The sequence below is a fragment of the Eleginops maclovinus genome, chromosome 9 (genome assembly GCF_036324505.1).
Source record: "Eleginops maclovinus isolate JMC-PN-2008 ecotype Puerto Natales chromosome 9, JC_Emac_rtc_rv5, whole genome shotgun sequence".
NCBI classification, from domain to species: Eukaryota; Metazoa; Chordata; class Actinopteri; order Perciformes; family Eleginopidae; genus Eleginops; species Eleginops maclovinus.
The window spans coordinates 10,888,173-10,909,600 of NC_086357.1; the positions used below are offsets into that span (position 1 = coordinate 10,888,173).

Genomic DNA, 21,428 nt, shown 5'->3' on the forward strand with positions numbered 1-21,428 from the left:
ACATTTGTTGGGGTATTTCCTTTTCTGTTACTTCTTAATTCTGCCTTGAGGCAATATTTGTAAACTCTACAGATTAAAATGAATAATACAAAATATTATCAATAAATACATGTTTATGTACTGTAATTATTCAAGATTCAAGGATTTAAAGGATTTTTGTCATATGCACAACACCTGCAGCATAATGTCATGTACAGTATACTTAAGACATACAAATCAAAATCAAATTATGCAAGAGACACAATGGAGCAAGGAACATATAAGAATAAGTAAAATAAATACTTATATACTATAACATGCAACATAATTTAAAATAAAATACTGTCAGGTAAAATTAAAATACTGTATACTGTATACTGTAAAAGTATGTAAATATGTTGATGTGTGACCAACAGCAGTGTGTACTAAATATATATAACTACTGAAATATCATAGAGCTTAGGGGTGCAACAGTTTTATGGCTGGGGGAAATATCAAATATATATGTAGTTTATAATGTTGCAAAAATACATTTTAATGCAGGACTTAATTGACATTTGACATGTTATGGCTATTTCTACATCTTACTTGACAACTGGATAGCACAGGCTGTTTGTAGGACTAAATTATAGTGATACAGTAAATTAGTTTCAACACAGATGCTCTAATAGTTATTATTTTGTTTTGAATGAATTCATGTTTCAGTTCAAAGATCTTGGTTCCTATGTGGATTTGTTTCTTCCGACGGTTTCACTGTAACACAACATGCGCATGCGCACTCTTCCGTGTGTGGTGGCAATGCTCGAAGGTTTGAGTTTTCTTCAACAGATAAACTTTGCAGAATTGAAAAGAAAGCATGTTTTTATTGTTACTAAAACAGTGGTACTTTGCTTAGGTAAAACTATTGGAATACAGTCCGTTGTTACGAAGGATAAAGTCAACGTCCCAATTTGTTAGCATAACTAACTTGCGTTTGTTTTGCTAGCTAGCTAACGATGCAGAGCAACGCTGTGAATCTAAATAACGCTAAACTGTATTGAATGGACTCCAAGTAATTACATTCAGATTTTTTTCTACAAGACATATTTCACTCTTTCTAGATTTAGCTTACAGCTCAATCATTGTTTATATAGTCAACAGTAGTCCACAGCTGTTGTGTTTTTTTTAATCTTTAACTTGCACAATGATGTGACTGCAGTCCCCTGAAATCAGAATGGACAGGGACTTGTTGAGGCAGTGTCTGACATATCATGGAGAATCATTGTTCAACAAACTCAAATGTGAACAAATAGAAAACCCAGACTTCCAGGCTGTGGTGTCTGACCTGTGCAAGGCCACGTGTGAAAGGTAATTCAGCATGTTCCTTTTTGTTTTTGTTTAGTAAGTTTATACTGTATATATTTCAAGTTTTCATATTGACGTTCATATACCATAGTTTGAACTTCCGTTAAAATACATTCTGTAGATAAACAATCACTTCCTATATTTGCACACACCGTATTTAGTTATTTTATTCCTACATCTTTTGTTTTTCATTTTATTAATATCTTGACTTTTTGCTGGTTTCACTTAGTGTTGCAACTAACAATTGTTTTCATTATCAACAAATAACGCAATTGTTCGCTTGAATTTGTCGTTTCAAACCGTTTGAAAAGTGTTAAGTGTCGCAATTTCCTGAATTCCAAAAGGCTGATGTCCTTGCCGGTCTGACATGCAGTTTAAAGCCCAAACATGTTAAGTTTACATATTAAAATGTATGAATATTTATCATATTTGCGAGGAAAAAGTCTGAATTATATTAAAATAGTGGTCATTTAATTTTCCTCATGGTTGACAAATCTCTTAAATATTTTTTTTTCAGTGGTGTGCTTGTTTTGAGGATATCTTTATTACTTAAAGGCCTTATAGTTATTGTGGTTTTTTCTTGTGTTGGTGATCTGACGCTTGTGGATCTCTAAAACAAAGATGCATTTTTTTTCATATTGTGAATTTGTCGCCTGAAGAAGGCCCATGACTGAAACGTTTCGTCTTCCTGGGCACCTGTATACCATGTGGTCATGATAACAATAATGGCTCTGGTCATTGATATTGTACCTCCTTGTCTCTTTCCTCTGACTTTTGTGTCGCAGACAAGCAAGGAAAGGAATCAAGGACGTACAAACTAGTGGGAACGGTCCTAAGTGTGAGATGTTTTTTGCTAAAAAGCCTCTAATAAGCAGTCACAATGTGTGTTTTTTGTGCAGCAAGAGTGATGGGCAGGACAGCCCCCTTGTTGAGCAGTTCATTGCCAGAAAGGCTGACATCCTGTTCTGTCCAACATGGAAGACCGCCACTCATAAAGAAGAGGAGCATGAGGAGGAGGAGGACGCTGCAGGTTTGTGCTTGTTTAACTACGATTTGTTTTTAAAGTCTGTATGTCCACATTAAAACACTTGAACAATGGTTTATCAATAAGAAATAGGCAATAAAAAAGTTGTCAACAAATTAAATGATGAATGTGTGGGTAAGGACATTATGTTATAATCATATGATGGCCCTTCCCTCTCTCTATTATGACTAAATTGTTGCAGTCATTTTTGGATTTGTACCATTCGTCACACAGCTTAAGTGCTTTTTTTCAAACTTTACATCCTCTCGAGACTTAAAAAAACACAGGAACAGGACTGAAATAGAGGGGGTTGAGGCATGCTACAATTCGTGATCTGTTTGGTATTTTGAGCAAAACACTTCACAGACATGTTTTGTAAAGATATTGCCCTACGATATTGTGTTCAAATATAGCATAATAGGAGACCTTTAAAATAGATTACTTTCACGTTGATCAATTAATGGTTGCAGCTCATTTTGCTCTTGGCAAACGGAACCTTTTCAATGATCAGCTGTCATGTTGTGAAACTGTTGTTCAGTCCCTTCCAGCTATCCTGGATCACCTAAACTGTCTTTTTAATACAATATAGATGATAGATATAGATTCTAACATACTTAATGTTCTGTATACAGGAGATATAATGCTGGGCTTACTTGCATAGCATTTCATTTCTTTGTTTGCTTTTTTTTCAGAGCCCTTTGCCATCATGCCGCCAATGGAGTTATTCATGGAGGTGTCTTATGAGCAGAGAAGGACCATGTTGTACAGAGACATGGAAAAGGGAGACATTGTTGTCGGGAGGATAAACAACATCAGAGAATACGGCTTCTTTCTCACTCTGCTTTGCACAGCAGGAGGATTGAGGAGAGACATAGAAGACCTAGAGTTGTCGGTATGTCCACAAAGATTCAGCAGATATGAAACATTTCAGTTTGTTACTGCCACCCGACTGACAGGGGGAGTGAACAATGTGTCTTATCATCGCTTACTGTGCTATAACCTTGTTTGATTACTGGGAATCTTCTTGGCTTGGCATGACATGTTTTTCTTGAAGAATTCACAGAACTATGATTATTTTAGTAACCTCATTTCATACCTCACACCTGTTAGGAACACAGTACACATCTAGAGGCATTTCTCCACCAGCCATTTATTCTTTACCTTTCTACCTTCAGGCTCTGTGTCATGTAAGAGAAATTCCCTCCACTGGCAGCCATGACGATCCTCTGTCCTACTACCAGATCGGGGACTTCATTAGAGGTCAGTGTTTGTCTCGTATTAACTTTTTGACTGGAGTTTAGGAAAATATCTGTGTAAAACCTTGTTTAACTCACAGGAACGTTTTTTTGGGGTGAGGGTCTATGCCTGGGTATACCGTACAGGAAGACGGTTTGATGTCCAGTCGAAATGAATAAAACATTTGCCTTCTCACATACAGAGGTTGTTTCTAGATAATTAGTTGCTGGGCATCTGTAAAACAACCAACTGTGTGCATATTTAGCAGACTTTCTCTGACAGCCACACTTTATAATCTAGCAGAAAGGGCCCTCAGATTTTGAGATAGCCCTACCTGAGGTAGAACATTCCATTCGGAATTTGACTGCATCATAGTAGAGGTAGGCGTATGTCCAAAGAAATCTAATTTGCAATAGAAAATACCAGGTATTTCCATACAACTACTGGTTAGTGTTCAATAGCACCCTAGACAATTCAGTAATGGGGTTTCGATTTTCTGATAAATGAGAGAAAAATGAGTCCTATGTTCCTATCACTAAACTTTAATTCAGTATTTTTTTAGGTACATAATTGTCTGACTATTTGATGATGTAGGACAGCCACCTGGTTCATACCGCAGCAAATCTGAAGAGGAAAAGAGTGATCATTATCAAGTTTTGGGCTTTTATGTCAGCTTTCCCATATTCGGCCTGGTCTAATTTGGCTCTTTTTCAGGGATTGGCGTAGTTCTAAAGAACAACCAAAAAAACATTAAAAAAAAACAAATAAAATTTGACAACAATCAATTTCATTAATGGGAGACCCTAAAGATGATAAAAATCATTGTTGGTTTTTGTTCTACTTCGGGTAGGGGTATCTCGAACACTAAAGCATTGTTTGAGGACTTTCTGCTAGACTATAAGGCTTGTTGTGACTTTTAGACAGCTACTAATTTAACTGCTCATATAAAATCCATGTATACGTAAATGGACATGGGATTATGTTTTCAGTGAGTGTGTCCACATCAAATCTAAGTGCTGCATTTTCTCCTTCTTCAGCTGCAGTGAAGGACATCGACCGCTACCAGGAGAAAATCACAGTTTCTCTCCAACCAGCTGCTCTCTCTCCCAGCTTGGAGCAAATCAAGCTGGGGGTCTTCCCTCGCGAGGAGTTGCCCATACATTACAGGTAACTACACGACATGACAAAGTTCAAAAGGCCAACCTCTGACAGTACTTGAAAAGCTAATAGAATTGAAAAAACGATTTGGTGGTGTACTGAATAGTAATTATAACATTGAATTTATATCTAAATGAATGGATGTGGGATGCTTTTGAATTAAAAACATCCCACAAACTAGAAGGAAACTTGCTTAAAACCAAATGTACCTCATTTGCCTGTCTCATGCACTACTATAGATAATTCTAGGTGCTTTTTATTACTTAATAAAGCTCAATTTCATTCATGAATATAGCTCACCACAGAAGATAAAATAAGCCCTTCAACACAAAACACAACATTTGGGTTTAGTTTTTTCTTGTAGATCGTGTAACCATCTAACTCCTCTCCTTTTGTTCTCAGTCGAAGCCTTCGTGCAGCCGCTGATTCCCGTGAGACATATGAGTGTATACTGAAGAGCTGCCATGGTTACCACAACCCCTCTGTAGTGGAATATCTGCTGGAAAAGGTGGGAGTTAGTGACACCCACCCACCATCGATGATGAGAGGCCTGCAGAGGTAAACAAACGGTTCACCTCTTTCTTATCTCTACTTAACAAATGTCAAGGCGAGTTGCATAATGTGAAAATAATCATTTGAAAGTAAGTATTTGTAAGTTTACACCGTAAAGACCTAGATTTGCACCTGGAGAACGCAGATAAACGCATTCATGTGATCTCTGGACTGTCCCCCAAGGGAGGTTCACAGGATTTTTACCCAGAAGTCAGGAGTTAACTGACACTGTCCTGGACTCACAGGCCAACACCATTAGCTCATTAGCCTTGCACGTGTTAAACAATCTATATGTTTGCAAAAATGCGTTTAAAATGTGTGCGCTGCTTATAGAGAAACACTGCTGCATATCAAATCAAGCAATCCCTAAACCAACAGCCAGAGACCAGCCAGTGCTAGAGATATTTTGACTTCATTTTGGTTGCCGTTATTTCGGCTCTATGAAATGCTATAGTTGGTCCACAGGTCCGTTGACAACAAATTCTCATCATCAGAATCCTTTCTGGCGTTTTTGATTAAATAAAAATGACCAGCCTTTGCTGTAGGCAGGTTAACACTGACTCTCTTTAGGAAAAGGAAGCCTCCAGTGTTGACGGACAGTGTTTTTGATGTTGTTTGAGAGTGTTTGTCGATACTCACTGAAGTTCTTGCCTGTGCCTCTTTTCTCCACAGCAAACTTTTTCACAAGGAGGATTTTGCCTCTGCTATCAGGAAGAGACAGTCTGCATCATGGGCCTTGAAGTGGTAATGCTGAAGTATTTCATTGATCTCTCATAGTGAATATCGTCCCATTCTATAGTCTTCCTCTGACTTCTCGTTAATAAAAATGTATTTTCCGTGCTCCCTGTCCGCCTTTGTTCTTGCAGTGTCCGTGCCGGTGTGGACCATTTCAAACACGGTCGCCATGTGGAAGCCATGAATGAATACAACAAGGCGCTGGATATCGACACTAATAATGTAGAAGCACTGGTGGCACGTGGAGCTCTGTGAGTTGATGCTACTTTTAAAAGCATTTGTTTTTAATGTTATAATACTATATCACACTGTTTGGGCTCACAGTTTACATAAATAACCATTTTCATATAGCTGCTCTGGAAAGTTGATTTTTACATCTTTAGACAATCATACCAATACTTTTACAAGCCATTTACTTCATTTAAATTTTAGTGAATGTTAAGAAAATACCTTTTAGTAAGAAGTGTTCATATGTGCCCTGTGGGTAGCACTGAAGGCCTCAGTCAAGAGTAAGCAAGAATTAATTTGGAAGACAACATGAGAAACAATATTTCAGAACACATGTCCCTCTCATAACTTGTTTGTCTTCTGTACGTGGCAATACACATTTTTCTCTGGCTTGGCGCCAGGCACAGCAAAAACGGGAACTCCTTAATGAACTATATCACAGTAGATGTTCCAGAGAGTTGCATTAATGTTAAAACACAATACCCACAGTTGGTAACACCACAAGATTTAAGCAAAAACCAAATTAAAATAAATCCTGTTTTGAGCATAGTGGGGTCTCTGTGGGGACATTCCTGCAGATAGGAAGATGGATTTCTCCTTTTCAGATGTGTTTTGTTCTTATACTGCATTTATTTTGGCATTCACAGGTATGCTAACAAAGGCAGCATAATGAAGGCGATAACGGACTTCGAACTGGCCCTGGAGAACTGTCCAGATCACCGCAACGCCAAGAAGTACCTCTGCCAGACTCTAGTGGAGAGGGGGAAACAGTAAGCATGCTACCTTTGCTTTGATAATAGTAGACAGTATATAATAATGATAATAATAATAATTAAAAACAAGGTATAAACAAACAGAAAGAGTTATATATCATAAAACAATACAACATGAACAATGATACTACTAAACTTGCAATTACCCCAAATTAAAAGCCAAATTAAAAAGATAGTTATTTAATTTACTTAAAAAAATTCCAATGGTGGTTGCTGTTCTAAGATCCAATCAGTGTTAACCCTTGGGGGTCCCAGCCCTTTCTTTAATGTTTTTCTTGCCTGGTCTTTTTTTTGGTAAACATGCTATTACAACAGGACCCCTGTTCTGCATAATCAAGTAATATACATATTTTTATGCATAACAAGCTAAGCTATCAGTATATGTAAGCTACAGGGATGTCACATGGATGTACACATAGTAATGACACCATTATTACAAAAGAAAAAGCCAGACGAAAATGAAAAGTAGTCTGCATGTCTCTGGACATCACACTAGTTCTTTCATGTCTTGGTGACTATGGGGAAAAAGGAAACATTTCAAAGCATCAAAATCAACATGTATTTCCAATATTTGTAAAAAAAGTCATTTCGCTTTTTGTCAAGAAGGTTAGTTGTGCCATTCCTCAAAGCAGTTTCTGTCAGAAACAGGCCTGAGGATCCCAGTTCACTTTCTACAGTTCTAGTGGGGTCACTGGCTGGCCTGCATGACAAAAAGTATATATATACTTTTATGCATCCCCAGCAACAGCCTCTGATTTGTCAACAGACTTCATGCAATGCTTCATGGGATGCATAATTATATTTATAACCTCTGTCTAACTCCTAGAACATCTAAATCTACTTCCAACATTAAATGTTCATAAAAGTCTTCCATTGTTTGTTTATACGCTTCTTGAAAAAACATGTTTTTTCTAGAATAGATTACAAATCGCCTGAAAATGGAACAAACAAGTGGCAAAGTGTTTGATGAAGGTGTGCCGCTGGGCTATATCGAAACTTAAGCTCGCCCTGCTGCGGAGATATTCCCGCGAGAGTGCAGTGCTTTTTTTGTGGCTGCGGCACCAGCCAGGACCCACAAGAGTTAAAGGTGAAGGGTAATTGAATACAATACTGCTAAAATATATTGAAATGTAATGATAACTATTACGCTGCATTAATGCTGTCATGTAGACAGCTGAGTTCTTTCAGTCTATGTAAAAAACATGTTGACATTACTACGTTAACCTTTGTGATTGACGTCCTTTTGCCAGGGACTTCCTGCTCGGATGACTCATTTCATGCAATAAAAACCTTGCCAGTGAACTTCCTTATTAATACTGAGTTATATAAGTTACCTGTGACCTACAATTGGCCTTTCCCAGCAATTGCACTGCCCTTCAAAACAATGCACTCTCGGCCACCTCTTACTGTAACTACCTCCCTTTTTATTCTACAATGAAAGAAATATATTTAGAAGTAGGAACACATGAACATACTTGTACTTTGCTGAGTCAACACTGGGTAAGAATGTGAGAAACGCTACCCTGGAATAAACAAGTATACAATATAAGTGTGGTTTGTTGTAAAGAAAACGTGTGTGTGTGTGTGTGTGTGTGTGTGTGTGTGTGTGTGTGTGTGTGTGTGTGTGTGTGTGTGTGTGTGTGTGTGTGTGTGTGTGTGTGTGTGTGTGTGTGTGTGTGTGTGTGTGTGTGTGTGTGTGTGTGTGTGTGTGTGTGTGTGTGTGTGTGTGTGTGTGTGTGTGTGTGTGTGTGTGTGTGTGTGTGTGTGTGTGTGTGTGTGTGTGTGTGTGTGTGTGTGTGTGTGTAGGCTTGAAGAACAGGAGAAACTGGTCACAGCAGAGGGAATTTACAGGAGAGCTCTATCTCTCGATGAGTCAAACCCTGAGGCCCAGGATGCGCTGCACAAGATAACAGACACTATACAGGTGAGCGGGAACCACACACAGACATGCTGGGCTAGGGGAAAGTTAGCACTCTGTGTATTTTAGCCCTATCTATTAACTCACACCCTAACAATAATGTGCATATAGAGGCCAGGTTAAGCTCACATTTCAATGTAGTGGTGTTTTATGACTTTGGAAAATCTGGTAAAGCAAATAAATAAAGAGCTCTCAGAAGCTTTGTTTTTGTTTTTGACAAATGTGTCTATCTTTCATAGAATGACTATCATCAAAATGTTTTCATCAAAATGTTTTCATTAGCATAGTTACATGACTACTGTTGTCTGAAACGGGTCACAGTGTTATCAGAAACTCTGCTGTACCCCTCCGTTCTATGCAGCGTTAAAGCTTCTTTCAGCTTAGTGTTTGGGCTTTCTGACACTGGATCAGTCACACCTCTCTTATCAGTTGTCAGTCTTATCAGTATCAAGCTTTTTTTTTCAAAACACAAATGTTCACAGGCACACAAAGTTCAACACTCCCTGGCAGCTAAGAGCCAATCATTTCCTCTAGGAGTTAGTGGGGAAGTCATAAAGGCTTAAGACCCAGAAACAAAATAAAAGCTCATTTTCTTTCAACTGCTGGTTCGCTAACAGCCTTGTTTCCACTGCCCCCATGTGGCCAAACAGAAAAAGTCAAAACAAGCAGGACTCAAAAGTCCTTTGTCTGCTAATGTTTTACCAGGTTAATTAATATGAAAACAGGAAACACTCCTTGTAGGCAGCTTTTTAAGTGGTTAGTTCAAACCTACCCTGAATAATGTACGTTTTTAATAAACAGGAAATGATACGATACTAAGTGTTCCTGGAGTCATTTCAACATCATCTCCAATACAATTACGGTCCATTTTAATTTGTGAACACTAAATACTTGTCTGGATTGTTGACAGGGCCTTGCTTTCCAGGTTTAAACTGACAGATTTCAAGTTCAAATGATGTACTTAGTGAAACAACAGTTTTTCTGCTCTTACACAATTTAGAATTTTGTACGTAAACGTATCCATGTTGCCGTCCCTGTTGGTTTGTAAGACTGATGAAGTGTTTTGGTGTTTGTGTGTGTGTCTGCGGCCTCTGGACTCTGCCATTTGACCCTCCAACTGCCATGGCCTTGTTACGTGCTTTGCGGGGGTGAAAATAAATAAAACGGCACAATGACACCGACTCCTCCATTGGACACCCTTGCGCTCCCCTGGTCCAAATACGGTAACGTTGGAACATTTGTGCTTTCTCTGCCTGTACCTTTGTCCATCCTTCTGCTTCTCTGCCAATATCGTTCTCTTGGATCACACAACCTTTGTGACTCTCCGTCTATTTCTCTGATCATGTCATCATAACATTCTTCTGTCCTTCTCAAATCTCTGTCTCTAACACGAATAATTGACTGGATTAATGAATGGCTAAAAAAACGGATCGATTTCGGGGTCGCTGTTGCATGTCTTGGGTCATGGCGTGTTTGAATGCGTCTCTGTGGACTTTTGCTTGCCATTGTCATGTCTTGCCTTGCATCACCCGGCGGCCTTAAAGGTATCAATTCGCCTGCGAGAAGAGGCGATGGCTAAGGAGCAGGAGAAAGCTACGAGCAGCCAGACCAGCGCTGAGAAATTGCGTAAGATCTTGAAAGAAGAAAAGAGGTGAGTTGTCTCTGATCTTTTAAAGCTGTGTCAGGTACATTTTCTACATGTGAAGGCATTTAACTCCTTTCCACAACTTCAAATCATTAGATGTTTTATGAGGATGAAATGTTCAGTGGATGTCTTTCTTTTTTTTTTACAGAATGAAGAAAAAACGGAAGAGATCAGCATCTTCTGATCCCTCATCCGCCACTTCCTCCAGAGACTCTTCTCCTTCTTCGTCGTCTGACTCCTCTCGCAGGAAGTCCAAAAAGAAGAAGAAAAGGAGGAAGCGGGGAAGTAAGCGCCATCGCAGGATCTCCTCGAAGGAGAGCAGCAGGAGGAGCGAGGAGGGTAAGAGCAAGAAAGACCGGAAGGAGAAGGAGAAGGAGGAAGAGGTGGAGTGGTACCCCGCTCCTCCAAACACCTCCGCCACCTTTCTCAACCAGAAGGGGTTTGGAGAGAGGGATGAGGGGGAGGTAGTGGAGAAAGATGCTGAAGATAAACGCATCAGTCAGCTTTATTCACTGTCTGCAGCTTCAGAGGACGAAGAGTCCGACTCGCCACGCACAGAAGGGAAGCGGAGGGAAGGAGAGGAGAGTAGGACAGGGAAAAGAAAAAGCAGTCAAAGTCAGGAAAGAGAGGAGAGGGGGAGCCGGAGTGCAGACAGGAAGGATAGGAGTAGTGAGAGAGGGAAAGAAAGGAGAGGAAGTGACTCCAAGAGGAGAAGCAGCTTAGAGGAGAAGAGACAGCGAACAGTGTCCTGCTCGTCTGCCGAGTCTGCATATTCACGGAAATCCAATTTCAACCCTGAAAATGTAGGGAACGCTGCATCAAAACGCATAGAGAGTAGGGTGAGACATGACTCTTCCAAGAGGAACTCCTTCGATGGAGGTAGGTGAGGGGGAGGACATTCGGAAAGTAGAAGAGGCAAAGGGAGAGATGGATAGCAGGAAGGGGAAAGACGAAAATGGAAGTGGTACAAAATCTGAAGGTGCTGGGAATCATAACAGACAGAGCAGTTTGACTTCAGTGCCAGGAGGAAGCGCTAAGAAAGATCTCCCTACCAACCTGCTAGATATTTTCAATCAGATCGCCCAGTTTAAAAAGGAGAAGGGAGTCGGACCGAAAAAATAAGTCAAAAACCAAAAGTCCACAATGTGCCCAAAACTAGTGACTGTGAAATGGATGTTTGTACAATGAATTCATTCAACCCTGCTGTCGCGTCGTTTATTGAATGTTCCCAGTGGTTGTGGACGATGTCAAAATGTCTTATGGTGGATTAAAGGTTTGTGAGCAACTGTAGTAATCGCTGGTCAAAATGTTGATAATGAAATACCTTCCTAGACTATAGGGAGAGCGCAGAACGCTTCCAAGGCCGATGGTGCGTTCACACACCCCCGGGATGATCCAATATCCCCAGTTGGGAAGTGGCTCTTCCTGCTCCTGTGTGTTTGAGCAAGAATTCTAAAAAGATATTTTGTTTTATTATTGATCCGAGCGTTAAAACAACACATTTATCTCTTTTCTAGCTCATGTGAATTTGAACCATGTTGTGATTGAAATGTTCCGAACAAACTTTGAACTACGTTTCATGGAGTTGTGTACATTTTGACAAGGTATTACATAATTCATCACCTCCTGGAGATCAGTTGCTACAGGCTTTAATGTCTCTTGTTTTTTGTTCATTTTAAGTTGAGTCTTTTACGCGTTCAAAAAGATACTGCCTTATGTTTACTGCCTTGGGCCATTTGTGCTTTCTGTGGCTTGTTGAATCCCAAACAACCTGACTGTTAGTACTGCTGTACCTTCTCAAGCTTTACACCATGCAGATGTTTCAGTTGTATCCCCACACATTTTCTCCTGCAGTGAGATGTTTGAATCAATAAAGCATTTAAAATGTCAAAATGACATGCTGTGTCCTAAGTCTTCTAAGTTTTTCATTTCGGTTTTTCCACAGTTCTGTTTATTTGTCTCCTACTTTTGTTTTGATAGCACCAACGCTAAATACAGCTCTGGAAAAAAATTGAGACCACTCTTAAAGCTCATTTCTACATTTATGGCAGCCGTTCCAACGCTGAGAAATGTTGTCAGTAGTTTCTAGAATACAATAATACAACATTTAAAAAATCATTCAACTCTAAAACATACCTATAAATAGTAAAACCGGAGAAACTCATAATGCTGCAGTGGTCTCTTCATTTTTTTCAGGGGTGTACTAAAAGCAAATGTGTGAAGAATGTCATCAATCTGCCTAAAGGTAAAACATCAGGAGTATTACTGAAGAGAAGAGCAATTACCTTGATTTGCTGAATTGTAGCACACTAAATTATCTTTTTATAAAATTCCAATGAGAAACATAATTAAAAGTCATTGTTTATTTCAGGCGGGACGATACGGTGGCTGCCCCGTGCAAACGTGCTACAGAATTGATTCTGTCACCGGCCTGTCTGCCTCTTTGCCAGTTAGACACAAGGAGAGAAAGACACATGCCTTCTCACTGAACTTATAGCTGAACTGTTATAATGTTAAACCATTTCTCTTTCTAGTTTAGTGTGCAGGTGTGTGTGTGAGTGTGTGTGCATATAGAGAGGGAGAAAGGTGAGATGGAGAGAGTATTCCAAAGGGCTTAAGGGCATTTCACAATGTTAAAGGGGTAGGTTTTCAATTACTGTGTGTGTGTGTGTGTGTGTGTGTGTGTGTGTGTGTGTGTGGATGGATGGATGGATGGATGGGTGTGCACGTGTGTGTGGGTGTGCGCGCGCAGAGATTTTGTTTCCACACATAACGCCTGAGTGTGTTGGTGTGTCTGAAGCACACAGCTGAAGATGAGCACAAACACACATTTTTGGTCAGTTGTTTCACATTCCAGATATATAACAGACATGCTGTCAGCTCCCATAAAGGCGTTAACTGCAGGCATCCAATCTGTCTTTAATGTCGGGCTGTATAGAAAAAGACAAGTTGCTTTATGTTAATTAGGAGTTAGGAGTATTGATACATATTTAACTTTAAAAGTCATCGGTAAACCTCAGAACTGTGTTTCAGCTTTCCAAAACACTCATGGGAAACCTTTTGTGAGAAATCCCACTGTTACATGAAGGTATTATTTTTATTGTGATATCTATTTTAAGAAGCAGATTCAGGTGATACATTTTTACACATTAGCCTACTGTTTCATTTGGCATATTATTATTATAAAAAAAGATATGCTATAGCACCCATGAGGGTCCAATGATTGGGAACAGTAAATACCAGGTTTATATACATTTATATTACAATACCTATATTCTGGTGATGTAAAAATCGTTCCTATTTTTTTGGAGACATGCTACCCACTTCTGACTCAGTAATGTGTGGAAAATAATTCATTTTCAAGCAGGATTATTGATCCTGAACATGCATGGAAACCACTGTATACCAGGCCTGTTTGAAGTCCAAAGCAGAGCAAGTGATGCTAGCTTCTGTGGCTTTCCCTCTTGAGTCAGCAGACATAAAACATACTGCCAAAGTCATGGTGAAAAGGTGAAACACATAGTAGCATAAGACACTCATTTGGGACATTGTCAAAGTGTTGGTGGTAAAGAATGACAAAATCAATGTATTGTCTTGTTTCTCTTGGGGTATAACCATAAAGGGAGCTGTATTTGCTGTTGCAGTAGGATGACATTGAAGGAGAGTTATTTTATAAAATATGTCAATTTTTTTGTGATTTTGGGTGAACTGAACATACATAGGGCTATTAAGGGTTAACAAGTCATGTTAAAGCTTGCTAAAGGCAGACGTTAACATGCTTATAGTTGTTCTTAACATGTATAATATAAGATAAGCCTTTATTGATTCCCAGAGTAAAAGCATAGTGAAGTGGAATGTAATATGATACTTGCTATTACGGTGTACAACAGAATTGGCTATTATAAAAGTGTGGGGTAAAATATGATATACTTTGATTTTCTGTCTGATCTGTAAACAGTCAAATGTTTCTTATTGGCCTTAACACATCTGGTTGTCTTTCAACCTTCAAGCAAATTAAACCCAAAGTGGTTTTATGTGTTATTAGTGCTTTAAGCTTCTTGGTTTCACATATTTGATTAAATAACTGGACTCTCTCTCACACACACACACACACACACACACACACACACACACACACACACACACACACACACACACACACACACACACACACACACACACACACACACACACACACACACACACACACACACACACACACACCAGTGGCTGTGCGACCAGGCGTGCGTCGCCCCGTGCCAAAGTAGCTTACTTCAGGCTTAGCTGTCAACCTCTCCCTCTCCTCCTCCGTCATTACTGGCTCCATCATCAGCGATGCAGCGGAGAGGCTGCAGTCTATCTTGTTAGGGCAGATTAAGCACTAATATGTGGGCAGTAAAGAAGCCTCTTCATCTAAAGCTGTACACACACACACACACACACACACACACACACACACACACACACACACACACACACACACACACACCTCTGATCCTGTGCTTTCTGTCTCAGGCGCCTGACATCTTAATCTTCATACATTCTGACTACAGGAGATCCTGCAGTGGTTCCTCTGGCCTCACTGAGGGCTCCCTCTGGGGGTCAGTCCCGTGAAGAGCCTCTGCAGGAGTTTGGTCTCCTGACAGGGATTATTCTGATGCCAAGGTGAGTCCTAAAAATGACAGGTTTCACAAACGAAATCTGGTGCATCCTGATTCCTTTATTCATTATTTACAATCCCCCCCTGGCCTGCAAAATTTGACCAATAATGTAATGTAGGAATGAATGACTTTGGATTGGAGCCTTAAAAACCAAATATGTCAGTGGTGGAAGAAGTAATCAGATATTTTACTTAAGTAAAAGTGTTTAAATCAATGAGTTAAAAAGTGTATTGCAAGTAAATGTTGTGCATTCAGAAGTGTAAGTCAATAATAAATGTATTACCATCAAAATATATTCTCACAAGTAAAAGTACTTATAATGTAGCCCATTTAAGATAAGTGTGCGGTGTATTATTTTATTGGATTGTAATTATTGATACAGTAATGTGTTTTGCTTTGCAGAGTTAAAATGTAGAGATCATTTTAATTACTTTATGGTTAGCTTGTGAATTTCCTAGAGTTCAACATAGACTTGTTTTAGCTTGAACTATAATAATAAAGACCGAATGTATTAGTTGCTTCTATTAATTTGTATATATAAAGCAGCTAATACTTGATATTAAATAAATGTAGTGAGGTATAAGAGTACATGTTTTGTATATTAATTTGATATTTAAATACTCAATAAGAGAACCCGAAAATTAAGCTAATTTGTACTTAAATGTACTGACTTCCATTCCACAACTGATTATAGGGAAATAGAAAGTTAGTTCTGAAAACAGCAAAAATATACAATTGGAATTGATAGAAGAACCTAAGTCCTCATGACTTCGGATGAATCAGATATGCAGTTCTGCAGCTCTCCACTGGAGGGCAGTGCAGCACTGTCTGTGGACAGCAGTCGACTTTAGGAAAGAGACACATCATATTAGTCTTCTAAACATCTGTACTGATGGAGCTGTCATCCTTTGTTTTATTAAGACATTTAATTTAAAATGAATTAATGTTTCCATCCATCTCTATTTGAATCTGAAAAAGATAATATTGTTTGTAAATAAAGATGCTCCTCTTGTTTAATAGCAGGGGAGCTGCTAGAAATTGTTGGACCCTGAAACATATTTTACTTGGGATCCTAGATCTTAAATTGTACATATATCATAAGCTACTAATAAAATATAAATCCATCCTTTTTATTTATTATATACCTCGTTTTATATGTGAAGTTTAATGTCTGCTCAACAAATCAAAGTTGCTCATAAGAATTGTTATGGAAACTTTTGGATGCAACAAAAACTGCAAAATTGAGAGATTTCTTTGATGTTTACGTTATTACAAAAAACTGTCGTAGTCTTAAAATACATTTTATAATTAGAAGCAAACATCGCAGGCAGAATATGACCGTACCGTAAGAATGAGAACGAGAATACGAGAAAACAATAATAAAAAAGGCAATTATTCAAATAATGTGTATGTAAACAATGCACCACGAAAAATCAGGTAATAATATAATGGCAAGAGAAAAGCGAGAAAGTAAAAGGAAAACCATTTAGTAGATGTATTGTATTAGAAGACAAAGCATACAATCATCACATCTGAGAGGTTATAAATAGAAAATGTTTGGCATATGTACCGAACAATTTCCTTATGAAACATTTATAAATAATTGTAGGAATGTTTTCTTTTATTTATTTTTTAAGAATAAAAAAAAATCTGAACAGTGATTGTTTTGCATCCCATACACAAAGTAGTGGTCAGTATTCAGTTAATGCACCTTACACATGATTAATCAACTATTTCATTTCTTATATATCAAAGTTATTAGTAAGAAAAGCTAACTCATGCTTTTATAAAGCAAAAGTATCATTAGTGTCTACTGGAGTTTCTTTCCCCTCAGGAAGGACACTGTTACCTTTGGTTTCCCTCTCATCATTCAGATAACACATGTTTATGTATTCTGTGTTTTTGTCCGAGAGAAACCCTGTCACTGTCTTTTTTCTGCAGAACTGAAGGACTTTACTTCTCTGTTGGATGGGGGGGGGGGGTTAAGTCCTCGCGCTGCTCTGTTGCAATAAGCTGAGAGTGAAAAAGTGGTAGAGAAAGAAAAGAAAGAGGAGCAGAGGGAGGGGGAGTGGTGTGACTGCTGGAAAGGAAAAGAATAAGAAGACCTTGAGTCCTTAGAGGTGAGGGTCTTTCCACTGTAGTCCAGGGGGGGTCAGCGGCAGCAGCTGTCCTGCTTGACCGACTCTGATGAAGCTGCAGATTCTCGCCTTCATGAATCATCCTGCTCCATTCTCCTCCTCTGCTCCCACCTGGACTCCCTTTCACAAAGAGAGGGGATTCCTCCTCTTAGGCCTCTTTCTTCAGCACTGAGGCAATCAGACTGTTGAACACGCAGAAGGAGATGAGACATTTTAAATTAGTGTTAGGAGAAGGGGAAAGAGAGAGAAGGGGAGGGGGGGAAATGACATTTTTCATTTTCTACAATAAAAGGTACTACATTGAATTCTCGGAGCATGACAATACGGAGGAGTAAGTAATGGAATAGGAGCAGACGTGGTGTCTGTGTGTTAGTGGATAATGAGGAATTTAAAGATGTACGGTCCTCCGCTGCCATTCAATCACACTGTAACTCTGTTACTGTCGCTGGCCCGATTCTCAGCGCTGTCACAATACTGCACAGAGACTCAAACTTCCCTTTTAAAATGATTTTATCCAGAAGTGGGCTTAAGGGGGTTTGGGCACCTGGTAACATACTTGATCACAGTATTATTCCATGGAGTTTGACTTTTAGGTCGATTACCAATGAGGTTGAGAGGCCCCTGAGAAACCTGAAAAAGTAGATCCATAAGCAAAATGGCACACATTTTAGACCATATTGTTTCTGTAAAATGTGTTTCCGGTCTTAATTTTTCTCGGCTAGCAAGTTTTGGTTTAAGTTTGTTTACAGTGGGCTCATTTTTTCCCTGAAGGTTTTGGATGGGGATGGGGAAGCCAAGAAATACTTGTGTCACAGATTATGAGGAGTAAAAAAAAACAAATGAAATACACCATGCTGCATGTCAGAGGAAAACATTCTCCCAAGAGTTTTTAAAAAGCTAGACTCACATGGGAATTATGTCCTCCTGAGGAAGAAAAACAGCTTCAAGGACTGTACTTTTCTACTGTATGTCATAATAGTGATCAGGGAAACAACAGGACTATTCTGTAAGATCTTCAAAAACCCATATCATCAGGGTCGCCCTATAGACATGCTGATACAATGTGTGTCAAATACTTTGTTTGATAATTGCAAAGGACAACATCAATCTATAAACTCTATAACTACTGGTTATGTGGAATGGCCCTGTGTTAAATAAATAAAACATTTGGTAAACACAAGGACTTTCTATTATTCTTCCGGAAAGCCAAAAATGAAAGCAAAATGTGTCTTTTTACGACAGTTTCACCAAAATGATTTACCGTTATGATTAAAACTGCTAAAACACTAGTAACAGAAATAAGACCATCAGTCCAGTTAATCTGTTTCAGCAGAATTCGAATCTTAAGAAATTAAACTCCAAATAGTCTGTGTCTACATGAGGGATTCATATTAGTACCTCATACCTTCTTAATAAAATAAGTAAAGAATCCGAAGGGTCTTTTTTTTACCATATTCTACAGAAACAAGACAACTTCCAGAATAAGGTTTTAAATGAATATCAAACATATGGAAAAAGGGGCTTAGCATTTCAAAAGTCCTGGCTATGACAGCCAAAAATGTGTCTATTCATGTTTTCACTTCATCAGCCGCATTTTTGGATTCACCCTAAATCTGTTATTCTATTTCAGTAATCTAAAATAAACTCATCTGCAGCAGATCTAGCATTAAATCACTTCTAAACAGTTATAGAATGACCCCAAAATACCAGTTTACATACAAAATATATATCGCACACAGAGGATTCCTACTTAAACTACTGAAGCTGTCACACAGTGAAGTGTGTCAACACAATTACACGTTTCCAGGATTTTATTTAGTGCTCACACTCCTTAAAAATAACAACCATAGTCTTTATACATTGTAGTATATCATTTAGAAACATTATTTAGTGACATCATTACAAAGCGCAATAGTAATTTCAACCTCAGCAATCGTGCATAAAGAAAACCTGTCACACACAAGAGAGGAATATTCTTCACTGTTACTACTCTAAACACTGTTTTGACATAATTGCTGCCCTGAGAGTGAAGTGCAGAGTGCACCTCACGTATTACAGTCTTAACATCCCCCAGGGGCCGCTTTCCTCCCAGCGAGCATGCAGTCATTAGAAAGAACACACACAGCAGGAAGCCCCGAGACAAAATGCAAACAAGTCCACACATCATTGTTCTGTGTATCCTCGCAGCCTAATGGTATAATGTTTCTTTGATTTATTTCTTACAGAGGCATTCGGTGTCTGTGTATATACCATAGTGAGGCCTGAAACATTGTTCTTGCCATACAGTTTTGACAGCCCTATTGTCAGCAGGTGAACAATCTCTTCGGTCTCTACTGGCAGCTTTTTAATTTAACACAATGTGGGGATGTCACCTTCGAGTGTTCAATTCAGTTCCAATTTAGATTTCTTCTTTTTCGTCCTAATGAGTTCCAGTTTGTTGTTATTGTTGAATGAGAGCGATGAAGAGGCAGGAGTTCAGGTTAGAGAGAGAGAGGCTGTGCGGCCAGCCATCAGAACATCCTTCAGCGTGCGTTGATAAAAAGGATGAATGTTCTGCAAGTGTTCAAGGCCAAAGTGAGAGATGAGCGGAATCTGTTGATTTGCTAATGGAGCAGAGGTGGCAGAGAAGTACAGTACCCTCTGTAGAAAAACACCCCTGCCCTGACCTCATTTTTTGACCCTTTTTACACCTGACGTACATTCTCTCCCCTCTTTTTCCAATTTAGTTTATCCCTTACCTTCCTGTCCATGCTCAGATAAATATTCTTGTCACCATTTATGGCATTTATAATATTTTTCCAAGCCTTCAGCATTCAATTGTTACATCCTCTCTGAAGATGCAGGGACAAGCACATTGTACAGCTAAAGGAAATTTCCCTCCAACAACAAAATTACACTCAGATACAAAACAAGCACGCACGCTCAAGTATACAAATGTACGCTGGAGCACGCACAACTGCATATTAGCATACACGCGAGATAGACACATACAAATAGATGTTCTCACAAAGCTTGCAAATTCCATTACACTTCAAAAATCCCCAAGTCGAAAAAAAGGATTTGGGTTAATTTAGTAAACACAGGGTCAGAGCTACCACAAGAGCTGAGAGGAGGTGAGGCGTGTGTGCAAAAGCTTCAATCTGCGTGTGTGTTTGGGTGTGTGTGTGTGTGTGTGTGTGTGTGTGTGTGTGTGTGTGTGTGTGTGTGTGTGTGAAGAAGAAACGCTGACTGTGTGAAGCACAGAGTCCTGGCAGCAGCAGCAGTCTAAACCCAGCCACTCTCTCCAGAGATAGCGCTTCTTTCTCATTTGCTCTGGCCCTATTTTAATAATAGCTGTGCATAAGTAATTTTTGAAAGGCCAGGCAGGCACATGGGCGTGGGTGGGGGGAAATTAAACTCATTTTATCTGTGAGCAGGTGGATTCCTATTTATCATTAACATGCATAGAATTTGCACAATGTTATTTCTTGCTGCTGCTACTGATGGAACGTCATCCAAATAATGTTGGAGGAGGGTCTGGCTTTTTTTTTTTTTGCTTATGCTGGAGTGAAATTCATAGATAAAAGTACCAGGGGGGGGGGGGGGGGGTTTCTCGCAATTTTCTGCAAACGGAAACTAATTCTGGGAAGCTTCTTATTACAGTGCAGGCTCATTTGGTTTGCATTAAAAGGGGGACAGGAGCGACATTAGGATTTCTGCCAGATTTCCAGGAGATGCTCCAATGTTCGCTCTTATATCATTAGTAACGCCCCTCTCCCCCCCTCTACTTACAGAAGCCCCTTTCCTCTTTTAACTGGTATTAAACAATCTCCGCTCATTATTGGCCCAATAATAAAACTGGAATATATTTGACTTCCTGATTTAGATCCTATCAAAATATTGGAATGTAAATGTGTAATTTCAAACGTATGATATGGAGGTTAATAATTGCTGGATATTCTTTGTGATATTTTAGCATAATTCAACAGCAGGATTATTTGTCTTTTTTTTTAAAATTAGGGTTGTGCTTTTTAATTTGCTTTGGATTGTTAATCCTT

At 39.1% G+C, this 21,428-nt stretch overlaps 1 protein-coding gene across 1 annotated transcript; it reads left to right on the plus strand.

Annotated features, from left to right (window-relative positions):
- Positions 1-743: 743 nt before the first annotated feature.
- Positions 744-12,488, plus strand: ttc14 (tetratricopeptide repeat domain 14). The gene is given in 13 exon segments (XM_063891643.1): positions 744-1,326; positions 2,223-2,353; positions 3,040-3,239; positions 3,523-3,607; positions 4,621-4,750; positions 5,144-5,299; positions 5,966-6,037; positions 6,160-6,279; positions 6,904-7,026; positions 8,836-8,953; positions 10,492-10,598; positions 10,741-11,475; positions 11,477-12,488. Coding segments are annotated over 13 exon segments (2,349 nt in total). The 5' UTR covers positions 744-1,192; the 3' UTR covers positions 11,715-12,488.
- The last annotated feature ends 8,940 nt before the right edge of the window (positions 12,489-21,428 follow it).